Source organism: Anabrus simplex, chromosome 6, assembly GCF_040414725.1.
Source record: "Anabrus simplex isolate iqAnaSimp1 chromosome 6, ASM4041472v1, whole genome shotgun sequence".
Lineage (NCBI taxonomy): Eukaryota > Metazoa > Arthropoda > Insecta > Orthoptera > Tettigoniidae > Anabrus > Anabrus simplex.
The window spans coordinates 226,313,576-226,335,813 of NC_090270.1; the positions used below are offsets into that span (position 1 = coordinate 226,313,576).

General features: G+C 39.1%; 1 protein-coding gene across 3 annotated transcripts in view; it reads right to left on the reverse strand.

Annotated features, from left to right (window-relative positions):
- Positions 1 to 449: 449 nt before the first annotated feature.
- LOC136876365 (sodium-independent sulfate anion transporter) overlaps positions 450 to 22,238 on the reverse strand; it is an 812,595-nt gene continuing 790,806 nt past the window's right edge. For all 3 annotated transcript variants that reach the window (XM_067150255.2, XM_067150256.2, XM_068228403.1), the window contains 10 exons: positions 20,201 to 20,396; positions 19,328 to 19,548; positions 15,481 to 15,658; positions 14,121 to 14,285; positions 11,557 to 11,718; positions 9,296 to 9,436; positions 9,038 to 9,183; positions 7,757 to 7,930; positions 5,544 to 5,697; positions 450 to 1,217 (listed from right to left, as the gene is read on the reverse strand). In XM_067150255.2, coding sequence (XP_067006356.1) covers positions 1,159 to 1,217; positions 5,544 to 5,697; positions 7,757 to 7,930; positions 9,038 to 9,183; positions 9,296 to 9,436; positions 11,557 to 11,718; positions 14,121 to 14,285; positions 15,481 to 15,658; positions 19,328 to 19,548; positions 20,201 to 20,396 — 1,596 coding nt within the window. In that variant the 3' untranslated portion in view covers positions 450 to 1,158. The remainder of the gene's footprint in view (positions 1,218 to 5,543; positions 5,698 to 7,756; positions 7,931 to 9,037; positions 9,184 to 9,295; positions 9,437 to 11,556; positions 11,719 to 14,120; positions 14,286 to 15,480; positions 15,659 to 19,327; positions 19,549 to 20,200; positions 20,397 to 22,238) is intronic.

The following is a 22,238-nucleotide window of genomic DNA, read 5'->3' on the forward strand; positions in this document are numbered from 1 at the left end:
CATTCATGTCCAAACGACAACAAAATCGGGAGTCTCCGCTTTGAACCTTCGGCAGTAACCTCCAGTATGTTAATCGAGACTAACTACGAATGCAACCTAGTCATACAATGCATGAGAGCACAGCGGGCTGTGACATCACTGACCTGTGCCAATGCAATGTGCCCGCTGCCCATGTAGAGGCTTGCTGTCAGTTTCCCAGCATCTGCACATCACTGGTTTAGGAGAAAGGAGCGAGCTGGAAGGGCCTTGGAGGCTACCTACATACATCAAGAGGAAAATACAACTACAGTAATGTCCTCTACAAGGAAATCTGTTCCATGCAAAGCCGAGGCAGGTATCCAACGGTGAATGTGCTCTGTCAGCCATTTAGTTTACCACTGGGATGTAAACTGAGCAAAATGAAGGTATACAAAGTGGGTTTTGAAAACAGAACATGAAATGTATTATTTTAACATTTGTTATTAACATTATGTAAAGTACATCATACATTTACAGGCTTCTTTGTACATTATACATGAGAATGTGCACTTGAAGACTCAAATACTGCATGGTAGGTTGGTATCACTAATTGTCTATTATAGACTACAATATAGTTAAATGTACAAAACATATTAGATTGCACTGAAGTGAAAAACTAGTCCCAAATGAATCAAAACTGCATTATTATGAAGTTAATCATTTTTATCCTTTCTCTTTTCCAGAATCGTGTATTACTTTTAGTCAGCTGTTGAAGTTTGTTACCAACATTTCTTCTGAGATGTTTTTGACACTTAGCAGTTAGCACACTCCTGATGCCATGCCACTGTCCCACCAACACGTTCAATTCTCTTTGGAAATATTCCTGCATCACAATAAAGATCTGTATGTTCACTTAGAAAAATAAACACTCCACTGTATTCAACGTTTCACCTCGATGAGATAATCTGTATCGTGTCCACATACACTTTAAAAATCACAGTAAGTTCTTGTTCTGACGAGTCTGCTGCACTCAACTAATATATAAACTGATATAAATTAAAAGTTCATGTCCTTGTAGTTTTAGGAAGAAGTAGATAGGTCTGAGAAATACTGATGGAACATCATATTTACAATTGATATGTGAATCCCAGGACACTAGCCTTATTTCTAATGACTGTTCTGTTAAGAGTTCCTAAATCTTCAATGTTGTCTACCATTGCTATCACGTACTTGGATGTGGGACATTTTGTTGGCATATTCTGCAAAAGAAAAAAGATAGAATAAGTTTATTTAATAGAATGATTAAAATAAAATCACACACTATAACAGAATCATCAAGCCAGGGAGTCTTCACACCACAGAACATGTGTTTCCATGAGAGAGAGGGGGGGGGGGGGGCGGAGTCTGGTGATGGGGTGGTATTTTAAGACGAAATACAACTGGGCAACCATCCTCTATTAACACTAAGCACAGGGAAAGTGGAAGAGGTCCGATCCTTCAAAACATGAAGGTATCAGCAAAAGAAGGAGAAGGCCCACGAACTGTGTGAACATGAAAGACTCTCTAGGTCTCACAAACCTAATACCATTGGGGTCAAAAGAGAATGAGAAAGGGACGTCAGAAAGGAAAGATAAAAGTGAGGGGACTGGCACAAGGAAGTGGAAGCAATGTCAGGCTCAGCTAGTGGATCTGTGGAAGCCAACACATGTTCCAAAGTTGAGAGACTGTTGGGTCCCCTTCCATTTGCCTCTTTTAACAAGAAGGAAATACTGTGGATGTATTCTACAGCCCACACCCACCATTGAAAATGAAAAAAGTGAGTTTAGGCATGGGAGGAATAAAGATCCATAGAAGGACAAAGAAAGTGAATGGATCACAGACACAATTAGAAAGAGTATAATTAGGCTCGTTGGTCACATAATGAACATTCACAAGAGCAGGAATGGTAACCAGTTGATCTGAAGAGTAAAGAGAGATATAATACAAGACAGAACAGCTATCAGAAAGTTGGTACAAAACTTCAATGGTCACCAGGAAAAGGAGAAGAGGAAAGGAAATAACTGCTGGATGGAAGAGGCAAGGAAAGAGCTGAGTAAAAGGATGAAAAGCTACTGGAAGCATGAAGATGACACTATGAAGGTTTTTAGGTTTCTTGTGAAAGAAGTAGTTCAACTGAAGTTGAAGCTTTTATGCAGAGTCTCTTGAGGAGAGAATAAACTAGGTAGCTGTTACAGATATTCTTATGAAGTATGAATATTTTGGCCTGGCACGGTATGGAGTGCAATGTGTTGAAGAGGTGGGATAATTTTAACTGTTCTGAGTAGCCTCTCGAGACCAAAATGCTTCCCAGTTTGAGACAAACATACACTGACTGACAGAGCAAATGCAACACCAAGAAGGAGTGGTTCGAAAGGGATGAAAGTTGGGAAAAAAACAGAGACGGCACGGACGAATAATTGATGTTTATTTCAAACCGATATGCAGGTTACACAATGCGCACGGCATCGACTCAGTAGGATGTAGGACCACCGCGAGCGGCGATGCACGCAGAAACACGTCGAGGTACAGAGTCAATAAGAGTGCGGATGGTGTCCTGAGGGATGGTTCTCCATTCTCTGTCAACCATTTGCCACAGTTGGTCGTCCGTACGAGGCTGGGGCAGAGTTTGCAAACGGCGTCCAATGAGATCCCACACGTGTTCGATTGGTGAGAGATCCGGAGAGTACGCTGGCCACGGAAGCATCTGTACACCTCGTAGAGCCTGTTGGGAGATGCGAGCAGTGTGTGGGCGGGCATTATCCTGCTGAAACAGAGCATTGGGCAGCCCCTGAAGGTACGGGAGTGCCACCGGCCGCAGCACATGCTGCACGTAGCGGTGGGCATTTAACGTGCCTTGAATACGCACTAGAGGTGACGTGGAATCATACGCAATAGCGCCCCAAACCATGATGCCGCGTTGTCTAGCGGTACGGCGCTCCACAGTTACTGCCGGATTTGACCTTTCTCCACACCGATGCCACACTCGTCTGCGGTGACTATCACTGACAGAACAGAAGCGTGACTCATCGGAGAACACGACGTTCCGCCATTCCCTCATCCAAGTCGCTCTAGCTCGGCACCATGCCAGGCGTGCACGTCTATGCTGTGGAGTCAATGGTAGTCTTCTGAGCGGACGCCGGGAGTGCAGGCCTCCTTCAACCAATCGGCGGGAAATTGTTCTGGTCGATATTGGAACAGCCAGGGTGTCTTGCACATGCTGAAGAATGGCGGTTGACGTGGCGTGCGGGGCTGCCACCGCTTGGCGGCGGATGCGCCGATCCTCGCGTGCTGATGTCACTCGGGCTGCGCCTGGACCCCTCGCACGTGCCACATGTCCCTGCGCCAACCATCTTCGCCACAGGCGCTGCACCGTGGACACATCCCTATGGGTATCGGCTGCGATTTGACGAAGCGACCAACCTGCCCTTCTCAGCCCGATCACCATACCCCTCGTAAAGTCGTCTGTCTGCTGGAAATGCCTCCGTTGACGGCGGCCTGGCATTCTTAGCTATACACGTGTCCTGTGGCACACGACAACACGTTCTACAATGACTGTCGGCTGAGAAATCACGGTACGAAGTGGGCCATTCGCCAACGCCGTGTCCCATTTATCGTTCGCTACGTGCGCAGCACAGCGGCGCATTTTACATCATGAGCATACCTCAGTGACGTCAGTCTACCCTGCAACTGGCATAAAGTTCTGACCACTCCTTCTTGGTGTTGCATTTGCTCTGTCAGTCAGTGTATTATTAATATAACTGATATATGATTTTGTTGTGTGAAACTTCTTTAAGGCTCAAGGGAAAAAATTTAAAATAAATTTGGTCATTTAAAGTGGTGTTATCTTATAAAGGGACAAATATAAATTCATTATAGCCTATTTTAAAGTTCAATTTTAATTAAATATTCCTCATTCACACAGAATTCATTAGACATGGAAATACAATGGACCTCAACAAGAATTTATTAAATCAGTAATGCTCAGAGTTTAAGAGAGAGCCATTTTGAGTGATGGAGTGATGAATGTAGATTGAACACCAGGTTTGGTGTATTTAAAGAGAAACAGCCCTGGATCTAGATTTGATCTGCACTTCTCTTAACAGGAAAAAGCAATCTCCGTACAGGCCATGAAGGTTCCTAGAGGGGTGGAACCTTGGCACTTGGTAGGGTAGAGTGGTTAGCTCTATGCCGGCTGCCTTTTGCCCTGAGGAATTAACCTGGTACTCATTTTTAGTGTAGGTTGAATGAACCTTAGGGCCATGTGCACCTCCGGAAGTGGAAATCTCATTTCTTAAATTTTCAACTTCCTGACGGGGAATCAAACCCACTCCTTCTGGGTGAAATGAGCTCATCTTTACCGCATCAGCCAGGCAGCCCTTGCTCTTAATGGCACTTGGACCAATAATGGAATATGTGCTGAATCCGTTTACAAGTGGGGCAAAATTCCAGTCTGACAGTTGTACCCCCACACAGCCTGTTGAGCATACTGTGTCCAAATGCAAGACAAGCGACATGTCTGATTTCTCCCTATGGGTGGGGTGCAGTAGAATACATCCATGACCGGGAAAGTTGGCCATGCGGTTAGAGGCGCGCGGCTGTGAGCTTGGTTCCGAGAGATAGTGGGTTCGAATCCCACTGTTGGCAGCCCTGAAGATGGTTTTCCGTGGTTTCCCATTTTCACACCAGGCAAATGCTGGGGTTGTACCTTAATTAAGGCCACGGCCGCTTCCTTCCAACTCCTAGGCCTTTCCTATCCCTTCGTCGCCATAAGACCTATATGTGTCGGTGTAACATAAAGTCACTAGCAAAAAAAAAAAAAGAAAAAAAAGAAAATACATCCATGGTATCTCCTGCCTCTCGTAAGAGCTATGGGTTGGCGATCACAGAGCCCCTAGCTGAGTCTGGATTATTCCATTTACTTGTGCCTCAATCTAATCTTTCCTGGCCTCCCTTGGTCTACTTCTGCACTTTTCTGACCTCAATGGTATGAAATTTGCAAGTCCTAGAGAGTCTTTTATTTTCATGCCCTTTGTGGCCCTTCCCTTCTTTTGCTGATACCTTCATTCTTCAAAGGATGGGAATTCTGCCCTGCATAGTGTTCTGTATGAAGATGTGTCTGTTTGTGTTAGTCTCATTTTCTATTTCTCCCTCTTTTGATGCTGCCCTGTCATTGTGTGTATACAAATAAAGTCAAGCTCCTTGGCTGAAGGTCTGTGTACTGGCCTTCAATTCCCAGCCAGACTGATGATTTTAACTGCACATAGTTAATTCCTCTGCCTCAAGGACTGAGTGTTCATCTTAATACCTTTCTTTCATCTACATAAAACGCAACACACAACCAACCACCACAGAAGCACGCAATAGTGAGTAGATCCCTCCACATAGGGTTGGCGTCAGGTTGTAAAACTAGGCGAAATTCCATCAGACGCCAACAGCAGGAAGAAGAAGTACCAGTTGTTTGGATGTTTGGTCTTCTGGAGAGGTTTTACTATACTGGGGGTATGAGGAGTATTACCATTATGTGATGTAACATACATCAGACTCACCTTTAAGGAGCTCATTCAGTTCAACTTCATTGTGGCAGTATTTGAATTCTTTAGGCTGCACTCCTTTGAAGATCTCCACAATACTTGGCTTCAAGTTATAGAAGAGAATAGGTTGATTTCTCTTAACAAAATCTTCAATGAGAGATTTTACACCCTGAAATAAGAAGACTTAAGTAAGAAGCAGAAGAACATTAAGCAAATTTAATTTATAGAAAAGAGAACAAAACTTTTATATAAAGCCACTGATTTATTTTAATACGGGATGACATGTTGGAGAATATTAACTGCGTAGGGTACCGGTACTGGATGGTTTGTATTTCTCTTTACTATAAATGTACGTGCATCTCTAATGACAGATCAGTAAAACACACAGCCCTGCAATATAAACTGCCTCATGAACACATAGTTTTGTACCAAAAATGTCAATGAATGTGACTAATTTTTGAGAAATTCTTTGTTATGAAGTTCAATAGTTTAATCATCTCATCATCATCTCTAGGGCATTGTTATTCATTTAAAGATATTAGGACCCTTTTGCAGTATGGTATGTTCATAATCATAATCATAATCATTTGATTTCTGAAGCTATTTACTTTTTTACTGAACAATGAGAGGGGAGGTTTTCTTTATTCAGTAATGAAAAGGAACAAAAGTGGAGACAAATTAAGCCACATGTAGGAGTATAATAGGATATACACAATTACAGTTTCCTTTCCAATACGTACATTATCCATTTGGGATCTCTTTCTCCTTTTGTCTTTTTTATTTATTATGTGTCCCTAATCTTTCACCACTTGTATTTGTCTTTCTTTTATGTTTCTTCCCTGTTCCTGTATTGTCTGGCATTCTTCTTATCCTACATTTCCAGCATCAAGACTGAAGATCTATCGCTCAGTGAGTGTTGAAGCCTGCCCTTTTCATGAAGCAGCAAAGCAGAAACAAGCTCGTTGGGGGCTGAGAAGAAATGGAAATGATTAGGAGAGAGTCTACCTATTTGAAGACAGTAGTGTATAGAGATATGGAGATTGTTTTTATCCTTTTGTTATTCTTGTCTCCTTTTTGAGTCCTCCTCCTTCCAACACCAACCTGTGTGTGTGTGCATGTTCCTTTACTTGTTCCTATCTTCCTGTATATATATCTCCATTTCTTTACCAAGTGTCGACATCCATTATGTAGTGATGAATGTAAAAATAATTAAACCAACTTTGCTGTTGTCTTAAACACTAATGGTTAATGAATCATTATGGTGATACACTTTCAAATACTTTTCTTGCAACCATCTTCAGCAACAGTGTTGGAAACAGATAGAAGACATGAAGTGTTTCAAGTGTACTTGTCTGAAGAGTCACCTGTTAAACACAGCTGCACAGAAGACTCAGCAATGAAGTAATTAATTTATTGGTTGGTTTAAAGTATAATAACAAGACATTTTTGCTCCAATAGTGTGTTACCTGAAATAGCCACAAAGGCCCTTGGAGGATTGGAAGATAAAGGCTTACACTATTCTTAATCTCAGGAATTATACTGGTACTGATCTCTGTTGTAGGCTGAATGAGCCTCAGAGTCATGTCACCCTCCAAAAGTGAAAAATTCTCATTTCTAAATTTTTCGACTTCCTGACAGGGAATCGAAGCCACACTCTTCCGGGCAAAATGAGCGTATGTTACTGCCTTGGCTAGGCAGCCTCTATGTTGTACCTAAAATGTAGCACGATACTTTCACACATTGCTTCAGAAACTTGTCAACCGCTATTTATTAATCTCAGATGCTTTGAAAAGAAACTGATACATCTTAAAATATTTATGGGCACTGTTAACAGATATGTTATTCTCCTATCTATCCAATCCCTTGCTCATCAATAGCTTATGTTATTTTAGAGTTTTTCTTTTGACAAACCATGCACTTATTTGCTTGATGGCAGAATCATTTTTCCCTTTCTGCAATTTAATGGTCTTCTGTACTCTCAGAAACTCAGAATTCTTTACATTCTAGCTGTAAAGCCTTCAGTTGTCCAAGTGTAACATTCATTCTCTTCTCAGTACCTTTTCTTTTCCAATTTCAAATAATTTTTCCATTAATATAAATTGCATGACTATCATTGGATCATACTCATGCCATACTCAACTGAGCAAAAAAATAATCTCTTCAATCTAGTTTCCATAAAATGCTGATCTCAAGTTAAAAATCTGTAAATATATATAATATGTTCTTACCTTGGCTGCAGTGAAATCTGCACCCTGGATGTGCCGACTGTCAATGACCACTGGGATTGAGCTTGAACCTTGCTTTACACCGGCTTTGGAAACATGATTTCTTACATACTCAACAGACGGGAACACAAGACTACGGTCAGGAGTTATCAGAAGATATTCACATCCTGAGGAACTCTGTAAAGAGGAAGGGGAAAAGATTAGTTTTACTGAAAATTACAGGGTGTATATTCAAAGATTCTAACAACATTTTCATAAAAATTTGTGGACACAGCCACAGATAATGCATTATTAAGTTACCATTGAGTTATCAAGTGAATTAGAATTTGTATATGCCACTGATAATCAAGATTCCTTAAATATTTTACTAATTTTGCAATAAATTCCTCCAAAATATGGTAAACAACAGATGTTTTCATTTGTATTTTTTTGATTTTGTAAACAATGGTAAATTTAATTAGGTATTCAGACCAAAAATAATAGAGAATGCAAATACTCAGTAATGAAGAACCATGATAATACCAATGGCATATACGATACATCAAGATCCTATAGTCCAGCCACCAATTTCAATGTATATATTTGTATTTAATGTAAATGTTACAGTTAGTGTAAATAATTTGTACATTTGATGTGATATGCTTGGCTCACCTAATGAGAGTGCTGTACAAATGATATACCCTGTGAAAATCCGAAGAATATACGAAGGGCAGTTTTTTAAGTACTATTTTCTGTATATTTCCAGTGCAGCAATGTGGTTGCGATGATAAGCATGCACAATGGCTTCCTTCATCTGTTGACATGCTACATGCACTCCTGTCAATCAGTGATACATTGCTGACTGCTGGATCCCAAAATCGTAGGTTCAAACCTGATAGAGCTAGTCAGATTTCTGAAGGGTGTGGAAAGAAACCATTCAACACTCTATGCCCCATGATGTCAGCATTTAACGATCTCTGGTGACACATTTCATGTTTACCCGACAAGGTTAATCAAAACTCAGCCAAATATCTGTTCCACCACCTGTTAGAGTGAAATGGAACATCAAAATTGACACGCAGGTAGCCTAGATGGGGCCAATCAAAATGCCTGCACAAGGTAGCTGAGGCCATATATAATGACAATGACAATGACAACGATGATGATGATGATGATGATACCTAATTACTCAGGATATAAAACCCGTCTCCACTTTCATTCTAAATGAGGAGATTTTTCTTTTTTTCTTTTTTGATGGAATGAGATACCGGTATGGTAAGTTAATTAATTCTAAGAATGACTTACAGTGACTTTCTCAACCTTCACTGTAGGCCTTGCAGAAGCATAAAGAAGGAAGAGTACGTTGATGCTTATTCCGATGACAATGCCCAGTTCAAGACGAATAAATAAGCAAGACAGGAACGTTGCAAATGCTGGAATCAGGTCAAGTTCTGAAACAAGCAGAAATGCACAAAGTTAGACAAATAGTTAACTTGTCATAACAATGGCCTTCATCAGTTAAGTTCTGTGGAAATAATTCCACTGAGGAGAAATAATACTCACTCTTTGTTCTCCATATTGGTTTTACGACATGAAATTCCACCATGAACACAACTGCAGCAATAATAACAGCTGCCAGAGATGCCTTAGGGATGAAGGTGAAGTATGGAGTAAAGAGATGCAGAGAGAGAATAACTATGACACCTGCAACAAGGAATAAGAATTGCATTAGATAATTTGAAATTGTATAATCAAAAATGTCTTATATCTATGGAATACAATTACAATTCTCCAGTCACTAATTGTTTGTGTCACCATAAGTGTATATCTGACTATCCCTAAGATTACAGAGACATGATCAAACTGGCCAAGATCATAGAAAGTTTTATTCTTTTCTTCTTCTTCTTCTTTTTCAAATTGCTTTTTAAGTGCACTGACACAGATAGGTCTTATGGTTGTGGCCTTAATTCAGGTACAGCATTTGCCTGGTGTGAAAATGGCAAACCACGGAAAACCATCTTCGGGGCTTCCAACAGTGGGGTTTGAGCCTACTATCTCCTGGATGCAAGCTCACAGCTGCACGCCCCTAGCCACACAGCCAACTCATCTGGTAGTCTTTATTCTCAAACACTGTAACTTAGCTTTTAATCATCATCATTCTCATAATCAGTTTACAGTCCCAGTTTCCCAGGTACTGTTGATACACCTCTTCCATCCTCTGTTCATGAATATCTTGTTCTTCATGACAGTGTCGGGTCATGAACATGCTGCTACTTGTGACTATCTTTATGATGCCCCTAGAAGTATCTGGAGAAAACTTCAAATAATCACAACTTCAACCGGGCGAGTTGGTCATACGGTTAGAGGCGTGCGGCTGTGAGCTTGCATCCAGGAGATAGTGGGTTTGAATCCCACTGTCGGCAGCCCTAAATAATGGTTTTCCGTGGTTTCCCATTTTCACACCAGCAAGTGCTGGGGCTGTACCTCAATTAAGGCACAGCCACTTCCTTCCAACTCCTAGGCCTTTCCTATCCCATTCTCACCATAAGACCTATCTGTGTCGGTGTGAAGTAAACCCACTAGCAAAAAAAAAAATGCTTTCAAAATCTTGAAGTCACGATTAGAATGACACTTAACACAATATAATTCTTTTCACTCAAGTTAGAACTTTGAAAGTATTGATTTCGTCTTAGAACTGTAAGATTCTCAAATAAATAAAAAGTCTTATCATAAATTAAATGTTATACAAAGGTCAAACCACATATAAAGTTTCTCTGTAAATATGACAGTCCCAATTATAATGGTGCTTTAACATAACATAATTATTTAACTCAAGATGGAATCTTGGAAGTCCTGAGTTCTCCTTAGAGTAGGAAGATTCTCAATTTATATAAAAGGTCCTGTCACAATTGATCAGAAGTACAAAGGATGAAACGTGTATAAAGTTCCTTTATAAACATTAAAATTATTATTGCAAAACAAACTGTGAACTGGTGAAAATGCAACAACAGATGGAATGGTGAAGAAATGTGACCAAGCACCATTCTTAGAGGAGACAGATAACAAACTGGGGATATCAGTATACTCAACCTTACAGGAAAGTGTGAAGAACAAGTGGACCTCCTAGAAAGACGAACAATAGCAGAGTGGGGCCAAGTGGAAAGATAAAGAGACGACGAAGCTGAGGAAACAGTTTACACTACATTGGCAAGGTAACGAGAAAGGAAATAGAAATGGAGTTATCTCTCAATGTTTGTCCAACCCTTGTCCCGTTTTTGTACAGGGTCAGGTATGAAGTGAGATGAATCTCCGTAGCAAGTTTTTACAACCAGATGCCGTTTCTGTCATCAACTCATCAGGAGAGTTAATGAGATTAAATGAATGATGTGATATAAGATAGTAGGGAGGGAGAGGGTAAACCCAGTGCTGGCACAAAGCCTACTCATGTTGAATAACACCAAGGTGTCAGCACAAGGCTTAACATCTCCATCTGACAGAAAAATAATCTCAACGGTGTCATATGCCCTCAGTCCATATGAACACTGCAGAGAGGTTTGGAATTGATTCCAGCATTTTGGCGCCCAATCTAGTGATTAGAAATTGTATACCACTACCTCTTGTGCCCTACCGGCCAACATTCTGACAGTGAAATTTTTTCGACCAACGGGACTCGAACCGGCTAACCACAGTGTCAGACCTGACACCTTAACGATCATGGCTACCAGACAGGCTTGGAGTTAGCTCGCAATTTCCACAAATAATAATCTACTTACACAGTAATCTGTACCACTGATGTATAACGAAGTTCTAAAATAATTATATACCTGTGTAAATCCCACCGAAGGTAGTGGCCACACCACTGGCATGGTTGACTGCTCCTCGCGACAGGGCTCCAGACACAGGCATCGAGCTGACAAAAGATGACATGATGTTGCACATGCCGATGGCCAACATCTCCTGAGTGGCGTCGATGGCTTTGCCATCCGCTGTTTAAACAAAATATTATTAGTTTCAAGGAACCTAAGAAATAACAAGACATCATATAAAGGCAGAATACAGGCAACACACTCAGTCTTTGAAAGCTAATATAGCAAAGAATAATGACTTTACCTTGACATGGATATGATAAACACATCACAAGACTGCATGCTATAGACAACAAATCTTTTAGACATGATACTGTATAGGCTTTTGGGCTTATGTCGTGTCAAGAAAATAAGGTGAAACTTTACATTTTGCAGAGAACTGTGCTCTGCGTCCTCAGAAGAAATCTCGACTGTCCACGAGAAAGGCTTCTTAAACAATGTGAATTTAGACGTTATAATAGAAGTGGAAATGGTACTTTCAATCGCCACCAGATGGCTCCCATGACGTGGCACTTCACTACTGTTATTTCGTCTCAGTGTTTTCCAAATTCATATGTTCCTCGTCGTCAGATGTTTCATTCCAGGCTTGTGTCTATGTCCTATACCTGTCAATGTCACATGTTACATACGCGAATTATGTGAACCACTTAGACTGGTTCTGATGGTTCGGTCAGCTTTCGCTTCAAACACTATAAGTACGGGCTGTGAAAGCATCAATGGCAACAAATCTTTTGACAATTCAACTTCATCAGACAAACAACAGTCCAGCGAGCAGTACAACAGTGGCTTTGTGCCACTCATTTCTCCCTGCTTCACTTCTTATTGAACTCTTCACGTCGCACTGATAGATATTTGTAACTCTACTGTAAAGTGGGTGTATCCTTTATAAGTTAATCTTCCTTTCTGCTTCTTGCCTAACTCATGAAGAAGGGCCGAGCCTGTTTAAGACAAATGTGGTTCTTTTCTTAAGAAAGGCCTCTCTTGCTTGTGCTAGTCTGCATTTTATGTCCTCCTTACTTCTGCCATTATTAGTTATTTTACTACCCAAGTAACAATATTCATCTACTTTCTTTAAGACTTTATTTCCTAACATAATATTTTCTGCATCTCCTGACTTTGTTCGACTGCACTCAATTACTTTTGATTTGGATGTATTTATTTTCTTCTTTGTACTCCTTCTCCAAGACTTGTGTCCATACCATTCATCGATTTCTCCAGATCTCTTGCAGACAATATTATCAGCAAATCTCAGTGTTGTGATTTTCTCTCCTTGAATTGTGATTCACTGTCCAAATTTCTCTTTGATTTCCCTTACTGCCTGTTCTGTACAAACAATGAAAAGGAAAGGGGACAAATCGCATCCTTGCCTCACTCCTTTCAGGACAGCTACTTCATTTTCATAGCCTTTGATTCTTATCACTGTAGAGTGATTTTTGTACAGATTGTAAATAACCCACCTTTCTCCGTATTTTATGCCAATCACTTTCAGAATCTCAAAAAGCTTGGTCAAATCAACATTATCAAATGCCTTTTCTAGATCTACAAATGGTGTGTACGTGGGCTTGCCCTTCTTAATTCGATCCTCTAAAACCAGTTGTAAAGTCAGGATTGCTTCATGTGTTCCTACATTTCTTCTGAAGCCAAACTAATCTTCTCCCAACTCAGCTTCAACTTGTCTTTCCATTATTCTGTAAATAATATATTAACATTTTTCAGATGTGAAATACTAAACTAATGGTGCAGTAGTTTGCACATTTTTAGCATCTACTATTTTGGGAATAGGTATAACAACATTCTTTTCAAAATTGGAAGCAACTTCTCCTGCATCATGTATCTTACATGCTAAATGGAATAGACTTGCCAAGCCAGTTTTTCCTGAGACAGACAGTAATTCTGGAGTATGACATCAATTCCAGGTATGTGTTCCTATTTAGGTCTCTCAAAGTTTTGTCGAAGTCTGACCTGAAAACTGGATGTCCCATTTCATCAGCATCAACATCCCCTTCTTGTTCTAGAACCTTATCACCTACTTCTTTCCCTTGATACAATTGTTTAATATCTTCCTGCCATCTTACTGCGTTGTCTTCTTTTCACAGAAGTGGTTTTCCATCTTAAGTCTTAATATTCATACTCCTATTTATCCTTTCTCCAAAGGCTTCCTTGATTTTCCCCTATGCAGCATCTATTTTTCCTACAACCATACCATCTTCATCATCCTTGCACTTCTCTTTCAGGCATTCTTCTTTAGCTATTCTGCACTTTCTATCCAGTACATTCATACTAGGCGAGTTGTCAGTTTGGTTAGGGACACACAGCTGTGAGCTTACATCCGGGAGATAGTAGGTTTGAACCCCACTGTCAGCAGCCCTGAAGATAGTTTATTCTGGTTTCTTATTTTAACACCAAGTCTACAACTACTTTCTTGCATCATCGAAAACCTTCCAAGTGTTAGTCTGATGTAACCAATTTAAAAAAACTTAGAATCAACATAATTATTTAAAACATTTTAAAATGCTACTTACAGAATACTTTTGCCAGGGCAATATTTTCCAAGATGGCCAGCAAAGGAACAACAAAAGTTGCTGATCCCAGGTTGGAGGCCATGTTTAGGAATGTGTAAGTCTGATTGTTGACTTGTGCAGAAAATGGCGGAGGACTGAATGGTGGCAAGCCTGCTTTCACTTCCCCTGCAATAGAAGATACATTTCATTCATAAGAAAGACTTTTACTTTGTCTATATTAGCTTTACTTGAAGGAGCAGCTTAGTGTGGAATATTAAACAACAGATTTTCTTCAAATCAGTTTCATGATACAGTAAATATTACAACATAACCTAGAAATATTTGCACAAAAATGACAAACTGCTAATAAGCTGTATTTCTATAATAATAATAATAATAATAATAATAATAATAATAATAATAATAGAAGAGGGTGAGTTAGCCATGCATGCAGTGAGCTGTGAGCTTGCATTCGGGAGATAGTAGGTTCAAACCCCACTGACAGCAGCCCTGAAGATGGTTTTCCATTGTTTCCCATTTTCACACCAGGCAAATGCTGGGGTCGTACCTTAATTAAGGCGATGGCTACTTATTTCCCACTCCTAGTCCTTTTCTATCTCATCATCACCATAAAACCTAACTGTGTCGGTGCGACATAAAACAAATTGTAAATATATATATATATATATATCCTGGATAGCTGTAAAGTAATATCTAATACAATCTTGGCATAGAAAGCAATCTCCATACAGTCTGTGAAGACCCTTGGACCTTCCGTAACCTCGGCTCTAACCGTGATAGAGTTGTTAGCTCTATGCCTTTGTCACCAGGTGTTAAATTGGAACTCATTTTTGAAAATTTAATTCCTCAACAAGAAGTTTGAAAATTTTAAGAAACAGTATTTCTGGAGGTGAATATAACCATGAGGTTCATTTAGCCTACTTCAACCCTTGGCATAGAAAGGAACTAATCAAATACAGGAACTGTATGAGACAATGTAATAATTAAATTGAAGTTTGTCAACTGATCTAAATTACACTAGCTTCTGAATATTTTGAGATGGACAAAGCGAGTTGGCTGTGTGATATGGGTCATGTAGCTGTAAGCCTACACTGGGGAAATGGTGGGTTCAAACCCCACCGTTGGCAGACCTGAAGATGGTTTTCAGACAATAGAAATGCTAGGGCTGTACCTTACATAAAGTCATAGCCAGTAAGTTTTTAGTCCTAGCCTTTACCTCTACAATTAGTATGGCACACAAACTTGAGAAAAATCTAAAAAACATAAATACTTCTGAAAGTACACCTCTTCCTGCCTCAAACAATGAGTCAAGTGTTCTCGCTGCAAATTATCAGTGAAGAAGAGATGGTTGGTCACTTACCTGTTAGTACAAAGGGCTCCATGCCATGTAATTTGAAGAGATACGCCATAGTTGCACACACAACGACCACCAGAATGTTCCGAGCAGTCGATATAAACCACAGAAGTTGTCCAAGAACTTTCTGTAGGGCAGTCTTTTCTTTGGAGTCAGCTGGACCAATCGGAATGTCCTTGGCTTTCTGTGGAATGAAAACATTCTTACTGTTACTTTTGTTTATTTTCATCATGTTAAGCATTACAGACCTTCTCCATAAAGTTCGTCATTGCTTTAACTTCTGCTAATTCCTTTATCCAACATAAAATGTTAACTGCACAAATCACAATTATCAATAAAAGAGATTTCTGATAATAAATTATTATTTTTCTTTTTATTTTGATTCCTCGATGCTCATTAATATTAACTCTGGGTACACCCTAGTGCACTAATATATGAAAAATAGCATTTGTATTACATAATAAGAAAAGAAATTTGCTCACTTCGAACATTGATATAGGAATTAGAAAGATGTTTTTGAAGACTTTCGTCTGGCGTGTGGCATTGTATGGAAGTGAAACATGTACAATAAGTAGCTCAGAAAGAAAGAGAATAGAAGCTTTTGAAATGTTGTGTAACAGAAGAATGCTGAAGGTGAGATAGATCGAATCACGAATGAAGAGATACTGAATCAAATTGGTGAGAGGAGATCGATTTGGCTAAATTTGATGAGAAGAAGAGAGAGAATTATACATCTTAAGACATCCAGGTCTTGTTCAGTTAGATTTTTGAGGGAAGTGTAGTTGGTAAAAACGGTAGGGGTAGACCAATGTATGAATATGACAAGCAGATTAGAGCAGATGTAGGATGTAACAGTTATGTAGAAATGAAAAGGTAAGCACAGAGGTGGGTGGCATGGAGAGCTGCATCAAACCAGTCTATGGGCTGATGACCCAGCAACAACATTACATAACTCAATTCATGAAAAATGTATATTTTTATAGTAAAAAGTATCTCCAGTAGTTGAGTCCTTCTATTAGGTTATTTGACAACAGGAAATTGGGTAGGTACTGTACTTAATTTATTGTATCATCTACTTTCTGTTGCACTTTCTGTATTTGCTGACTTTACCAGTCTCACTGACAAGTAGAGTAAATTAAAACTAATAAGAACATTTTCCGAGCACTATAATGAGCTGGGATCAGGATCAGTTTTAGTAACCATGATGACTGAGAATGAAATTGTCAAAAACTTGGATAATTACTTCTACAGAAAGCGGATGGATACAGGGTAGTCTAACTGTTTATATTTCAGTGTGAATTTAATGTTAATGTGAAGTTTGGAAGGTAACACCATGTAAGTGTTTAAAACATATGTGACGCAGGAGAATGGACTGAACTAGAACCCAGTAACATTCATTTTGATCATGGATGTCGCTGGATAGTTGTTAAGTATGCAAGTCATTCAATATTATACAATAGTCTATTTAATTTCAAAACCTTGAAAAAACAAATAGGCATGCTAATATCATATATAGCCCCGTCAAAGAAAATGAAGATGGTCTTCCTCAGATTAATCACAAAGTACCAAATATTATTTGTACAATAATGGGTACAGACATAAGAATATCTGTTTTCTTTTAAGAACATAGGACAAACACAAAAGGTAAGAAAAGGATCCCAACAGTATTGGAAACAAACAAATAAGTATCAAATCCAGTTGTATATAGAGAGGAACAAGACAAGGAACCCTTAAGAGGATGAGCTAGTGATGGGAATATTGAATGCTTTAAACTATCGGTAAACTACCGATTGTGAAGCGTGACTATCGAAGTAGTAGTAGTAGTAGTAGTAGTAAATTGTATTTTGTACTGTGGTGCTCGACTCTTAGTAACTAGTAATAAGTCATTTACTAGTTGAAATGTGGATTGTTGTATTATACTACCAATTTGTATAGCATGTTTGTTTTGTTGGTAGTGATATAAGCGGAAATACAGAGACTAGTAACAAACGTTACACAATGTTCGAGTGAAGTGATTGGAAACTGAAATATGTTGGTCTATAAAATAAGATAAAAATTCCCGATTAAAATAACAAATGTTAGGTAATTTCAGACAAAGGTTAGGTTTACACCTTACTGAAATGACACCCCATGTTAAAATAATGTGCATACAGCAGACTAAACTAAATGAAAAGACAACATATTTTCCTACGACCAAGTAATACTGCATACATTAATTTAAAAATAATTCCATTCAGTTAAGTATATTGTTCAATCATTAGATGTTCATGGTTAATACATGGAAAGTGTTTAAAAAAACTATAATTACCGTATCTATTCTTAATGTGCACACTAATACAATTTCATTCATCATTACACAAATTTGAGTCAGAGTCTGCGAGGGGGAAATACTGTATGTCCGAACATATACATATTATTCGCTTTATTAGTTCATGTTTATACATCATAATTCGTCCCAAAGGGTATAGAGTCTGCTATCAACTCTGACTTTGCTCCGTGGCAAAAGAGGAGGCCGATTTCAGTGCCAACAAGTGGAAACAATAGGAATCTGCAATCCGAATGAAAAAACAAATGCAAACGGAAACAATTGTTTGTAACGGTAGTTGACGACTATCGAATAATTCGGTAGTTTTCATTCGATAGTCCCGTCACTAGGATGAGTATAATGACAGGTCGGTGTGGGAAGACAGAGCAACAGAAAGAGAAAACAAGGAAAAACATGAAAACATAAAATGACTAGAATAATCTCCATATCTTTGTGCACTGCCATTTACAAGTAGCTAGAATAGAAAAGACTAGGTCAACAACTGGGCGACATCCTTGGATGCAGATTAGTGGTAACATTAACTGACTGATTGACTAAACTGAACCAAGTGTGTTACCTGATGGTTGTGGACAGACAGGGGCATTATATCATCCCTTCCAAATTACACAGGACATAGATCTCAAGGAGGTTGCATTTCCAGTAAGGGAAATTATGAATATGAAATTAAAAGAAGAATGGGTATGGCTAAGAATGCACTGTTTGCTTGAATAAAAATATGGAAAGATCATCATATGAGTATTGCCAGGGAAACTAAGAAGCAACAAGTTCAAGCTTTGGTATTTCCTATCGCTATGTATGGCTTTGAGTCCTGGTCTATAAATCCTGCATGTCGTAGGAGAACCGAGGACTTTGAGATGAAGTGCTACTGAAAAATGCTATGAATATCACAGCAAGAAGAATGAATGGCTCCATTCTGAATGAGCTAAGGTTTGTCCCTAAAGCATTCATACTTTCAAACATCTAATGGTAAATATTGAAATTTTTCTGCCGTGACATCTGACGAGATGGAATCGAGAAATCTAGGGCAAAGTTGATGGAAAACATCACTTGTACAATGACCAGATAGGGAGTTTCACAAATCTGTCACTTGAAAGAATAACGCACACAGAAGGAGACCGCTTTGCATGACAGAGTATACTGTACTTCACAGAATTGCGTGAAGGGTCACGATGTTCAAAATCAAACTTGACCAAGAAGAAGAAGAAACTCAACACATTTGCATAATACTGTGTTTGCCACCGTGTCAGTAATTGCTGAAATGTACGTGCGAGGGCTAGCACTTATATGTTGTATAAATAAGACAAGAAAATAAAGCAGTAACAATCTGATTCAGCATTTTTCAAAATGAGTAAAGTACTGAAATATTCTACTGTCACACGTATGCTTCACTACGACACCTACTACCTTACCTCAAAATAATGTAATCAATCCATTTGACTTCTGGGTCCCCCCGACATGTTTCCCCCTTGTCCCCTCTTTTTGGTCAGCCCTGTTTATGAAACTGGTTTTGGCCAGTAACACACTTACCCTGAGCAGTAAAAGCACAGCCATGCAGGAGAAGCCAAGCACACTGTCCCACAGCCTTGTGCTGGAGATGTGTTCAAACAGCTGTTCCCACACTTCCAGGAACTTACTACCGCTAATGCTCAACCCTAGGACATCCTTGATCTGCGTTGTTGCAATGATTATCGCTGCAGCGGAAGTGAAGCCCACAGATACAGGTCCCGAGATGAAGTCGATCAAGAAACCTGTAACAAATTACATCTTGAGACATTTCATGTACCCCAGTAATTATAATGTTGAGTATCTCCTGCTCAAAAAAAATATTCCTGCCATTCCAAAATGGTCATATATGTTGATATGCAGCATACTCCTTACTACAGCATAGGATTCTATTATATACAGTATCTATTCTATATTGTATTAACAAAAATAGTAAGCATATATCTGCTACATATACAAGAATAATTCTTACTATGATGATGATGATGATAAATAACAATGGTGACAAATACCAATATCACATCATTGTGGATGGGCGACTCATGTTTCAAGAACAGTGACGTCAGCCACACAATTTAATGCCATTATTACTGAAAAAACTAAATGCTATGGTTGTTCCCTAGAATACAATTTTGATTATGTTACCTTTTTGGAAGAATGCTCAATTTGTAAGTGACAATTATTTCAACCAAGATATGAAGTCCTTAGACTGTCTCATTATAATACTATTGATGCTTAAAAACTTTATTTTGTATGGAAATGAAAGATTCCGGATCATTTAGCTATAATGTTTGATTGTCAGGAGTTGAATAATGCATATTATGATAATGTAATTCTAGTGATTTATCACCAACAAATGGTAAAAATGTGACCTGGATAATATGACCATATCCTTACCTAACTGTAGAATTCCCATGAGTAATTCCACACAGCCACTCAAGAAACACAAAAGTACCGCAAACTCTGGACCCAGGTTATGGAGATTTTCTCTCGTCAAGATGGCAGCGATTGCTGTAGGACCGACGGCACTATCTTTGCAGCTTCCAAAGATTGCATACACGAAGCAAGCCATGAAGGACGAATAAAGACCATACTGGAAGAGAAACAAAACATATGGTACTATTACTTTATAGATGTCAGTTGTATATCAACACACATCCTTTAAAATAGCATCACTGAAGTAAATAAAGAGTTAAGGTAAAATAAACATTCAGAAATCAAAATTCATGATAATCAGCAAGCACAAAGTCCTCTAGAAGAAAACAGCATTGAATGGGAATCAATCAATCAATCAATTTGAGTATCTAGGGTAATGACTAATGGGAAATGGATATAGAAATGAGAACCAGAATTGGCATTGCAAGTAGAGTTTTTCTGAAATTAAAACACCTTGTGTGCAATCATGACCTCTGATTCGAAATTCACTTTGCCATGCTGTGAAGTATTATGTGTTATGAATGCTGGACACTAACAGCTTCATTGGTGAAATGTGGACGTAATGCAGAAAATATTTCAGGGATTCCATACGAAGCCTTAGGCCTTGTAAAATGCAGGAAAGAAGCCTATTTTGGTCACATATTCATAAATGACAAATACAATCGATCATAGCAGCCAAGACAGAAGGGACACATGAGCGTAGGTGGAGAAGACTATCCCGAGAGTGAAACCTCCAACACCAGTTCAACATCCACGATACAGGAAACGCAAAATAGGAAAACTTTCTCCATGATGATCTGTGGGGAGACCATCTCAGATGAAGTTTTTTTTTTTTTTTGCTAGGGGCTTTACGTCGCACCGACACAGATAGGTCTTATGGCGACGATGGGATAGGAAAGGCCTAGGAGTTGGAAGGAAGCGGCCGTGGCCTTAATTAAGGTACAGCCCCAGCATTTGCCTGGTGTGAAAATGGGAAACCACGGAAAACCATCTTCAGGGCTGCCGATAGTGGGATTCGAACCTACTATCTCCCGGATGCAAGCTCACAGCCGCGCGCCTCTACGCGCACGGCCAACTCGCCCGGTCTCAGATGAAGTAGAAGAAGAAGAAGTGCAAAATTTCAACACTCCAGCGTGTTTTGGTCCTAGAAGAAGAAGAAGAAGAAGAAGAAGAAGAAAGGTAAAATTACAAAACGACGACGTGTTTTGGGCCTGGAAGAAGAAGAAAAAGAAAGGTAAAATTACAAAACAACGACGTGTTTTGGCCCCAGAAGAAGAAGAAGAAGGTAAATTTACAACACAACAACGTTTCTTGGTCCCAGAAAAAGAATAAAAAGAAAAAGAAAGATAAAATTAAAACACAACGATGTGTCTTGTTGCAAAGTTTGGGCTGGGAAGACTTGGGAGGAAGAAGACGAGCTGCTCAACTAAGTGGTATGTCACTAAGCCCTAAATAAGAGGGGTGAAACATGTACCTTGAAAATATGTCAGTTTCTATGTTCATTTGACCGCACAACAGTGGAATGAATTGTATTGAATAGGTGCTCTAATAAAATACTCCTTGTGTAAACTTAGTGATATAGCTCTTTTCAACACGGAACAATGACGAGAATAATGGTTTGTAAGTGGTATGTTCCGAGCTGTCAGCGGAGAGATGGCGTGGGATGACATTCGTAGACGAATTTGAGTGGTGTCTTTAAAAGTAGGAAAGATCACAAAATGAAGATAAATTTGGAATTCAAGAGGACAAACTGGGGCAAATATTTGTTTATAGGAAGGGGAGTTAGGGATAGAATAACTTACCAAGGGAGATGTTCAATAAATTCCCAATTTCTTTTAAATCATTTAAGAAAAGGCTAGGAAAACAACAGATAGGGAATCTGCCACCTGGGCGACTGCCCTAAATGCAGATCAGCATTGATTGATTGATTGAAAAAACGTAAAATTACAACACAACGACGTGTTTTGGCCCCAGAAATAGAAGAAAAAGAAATACAACA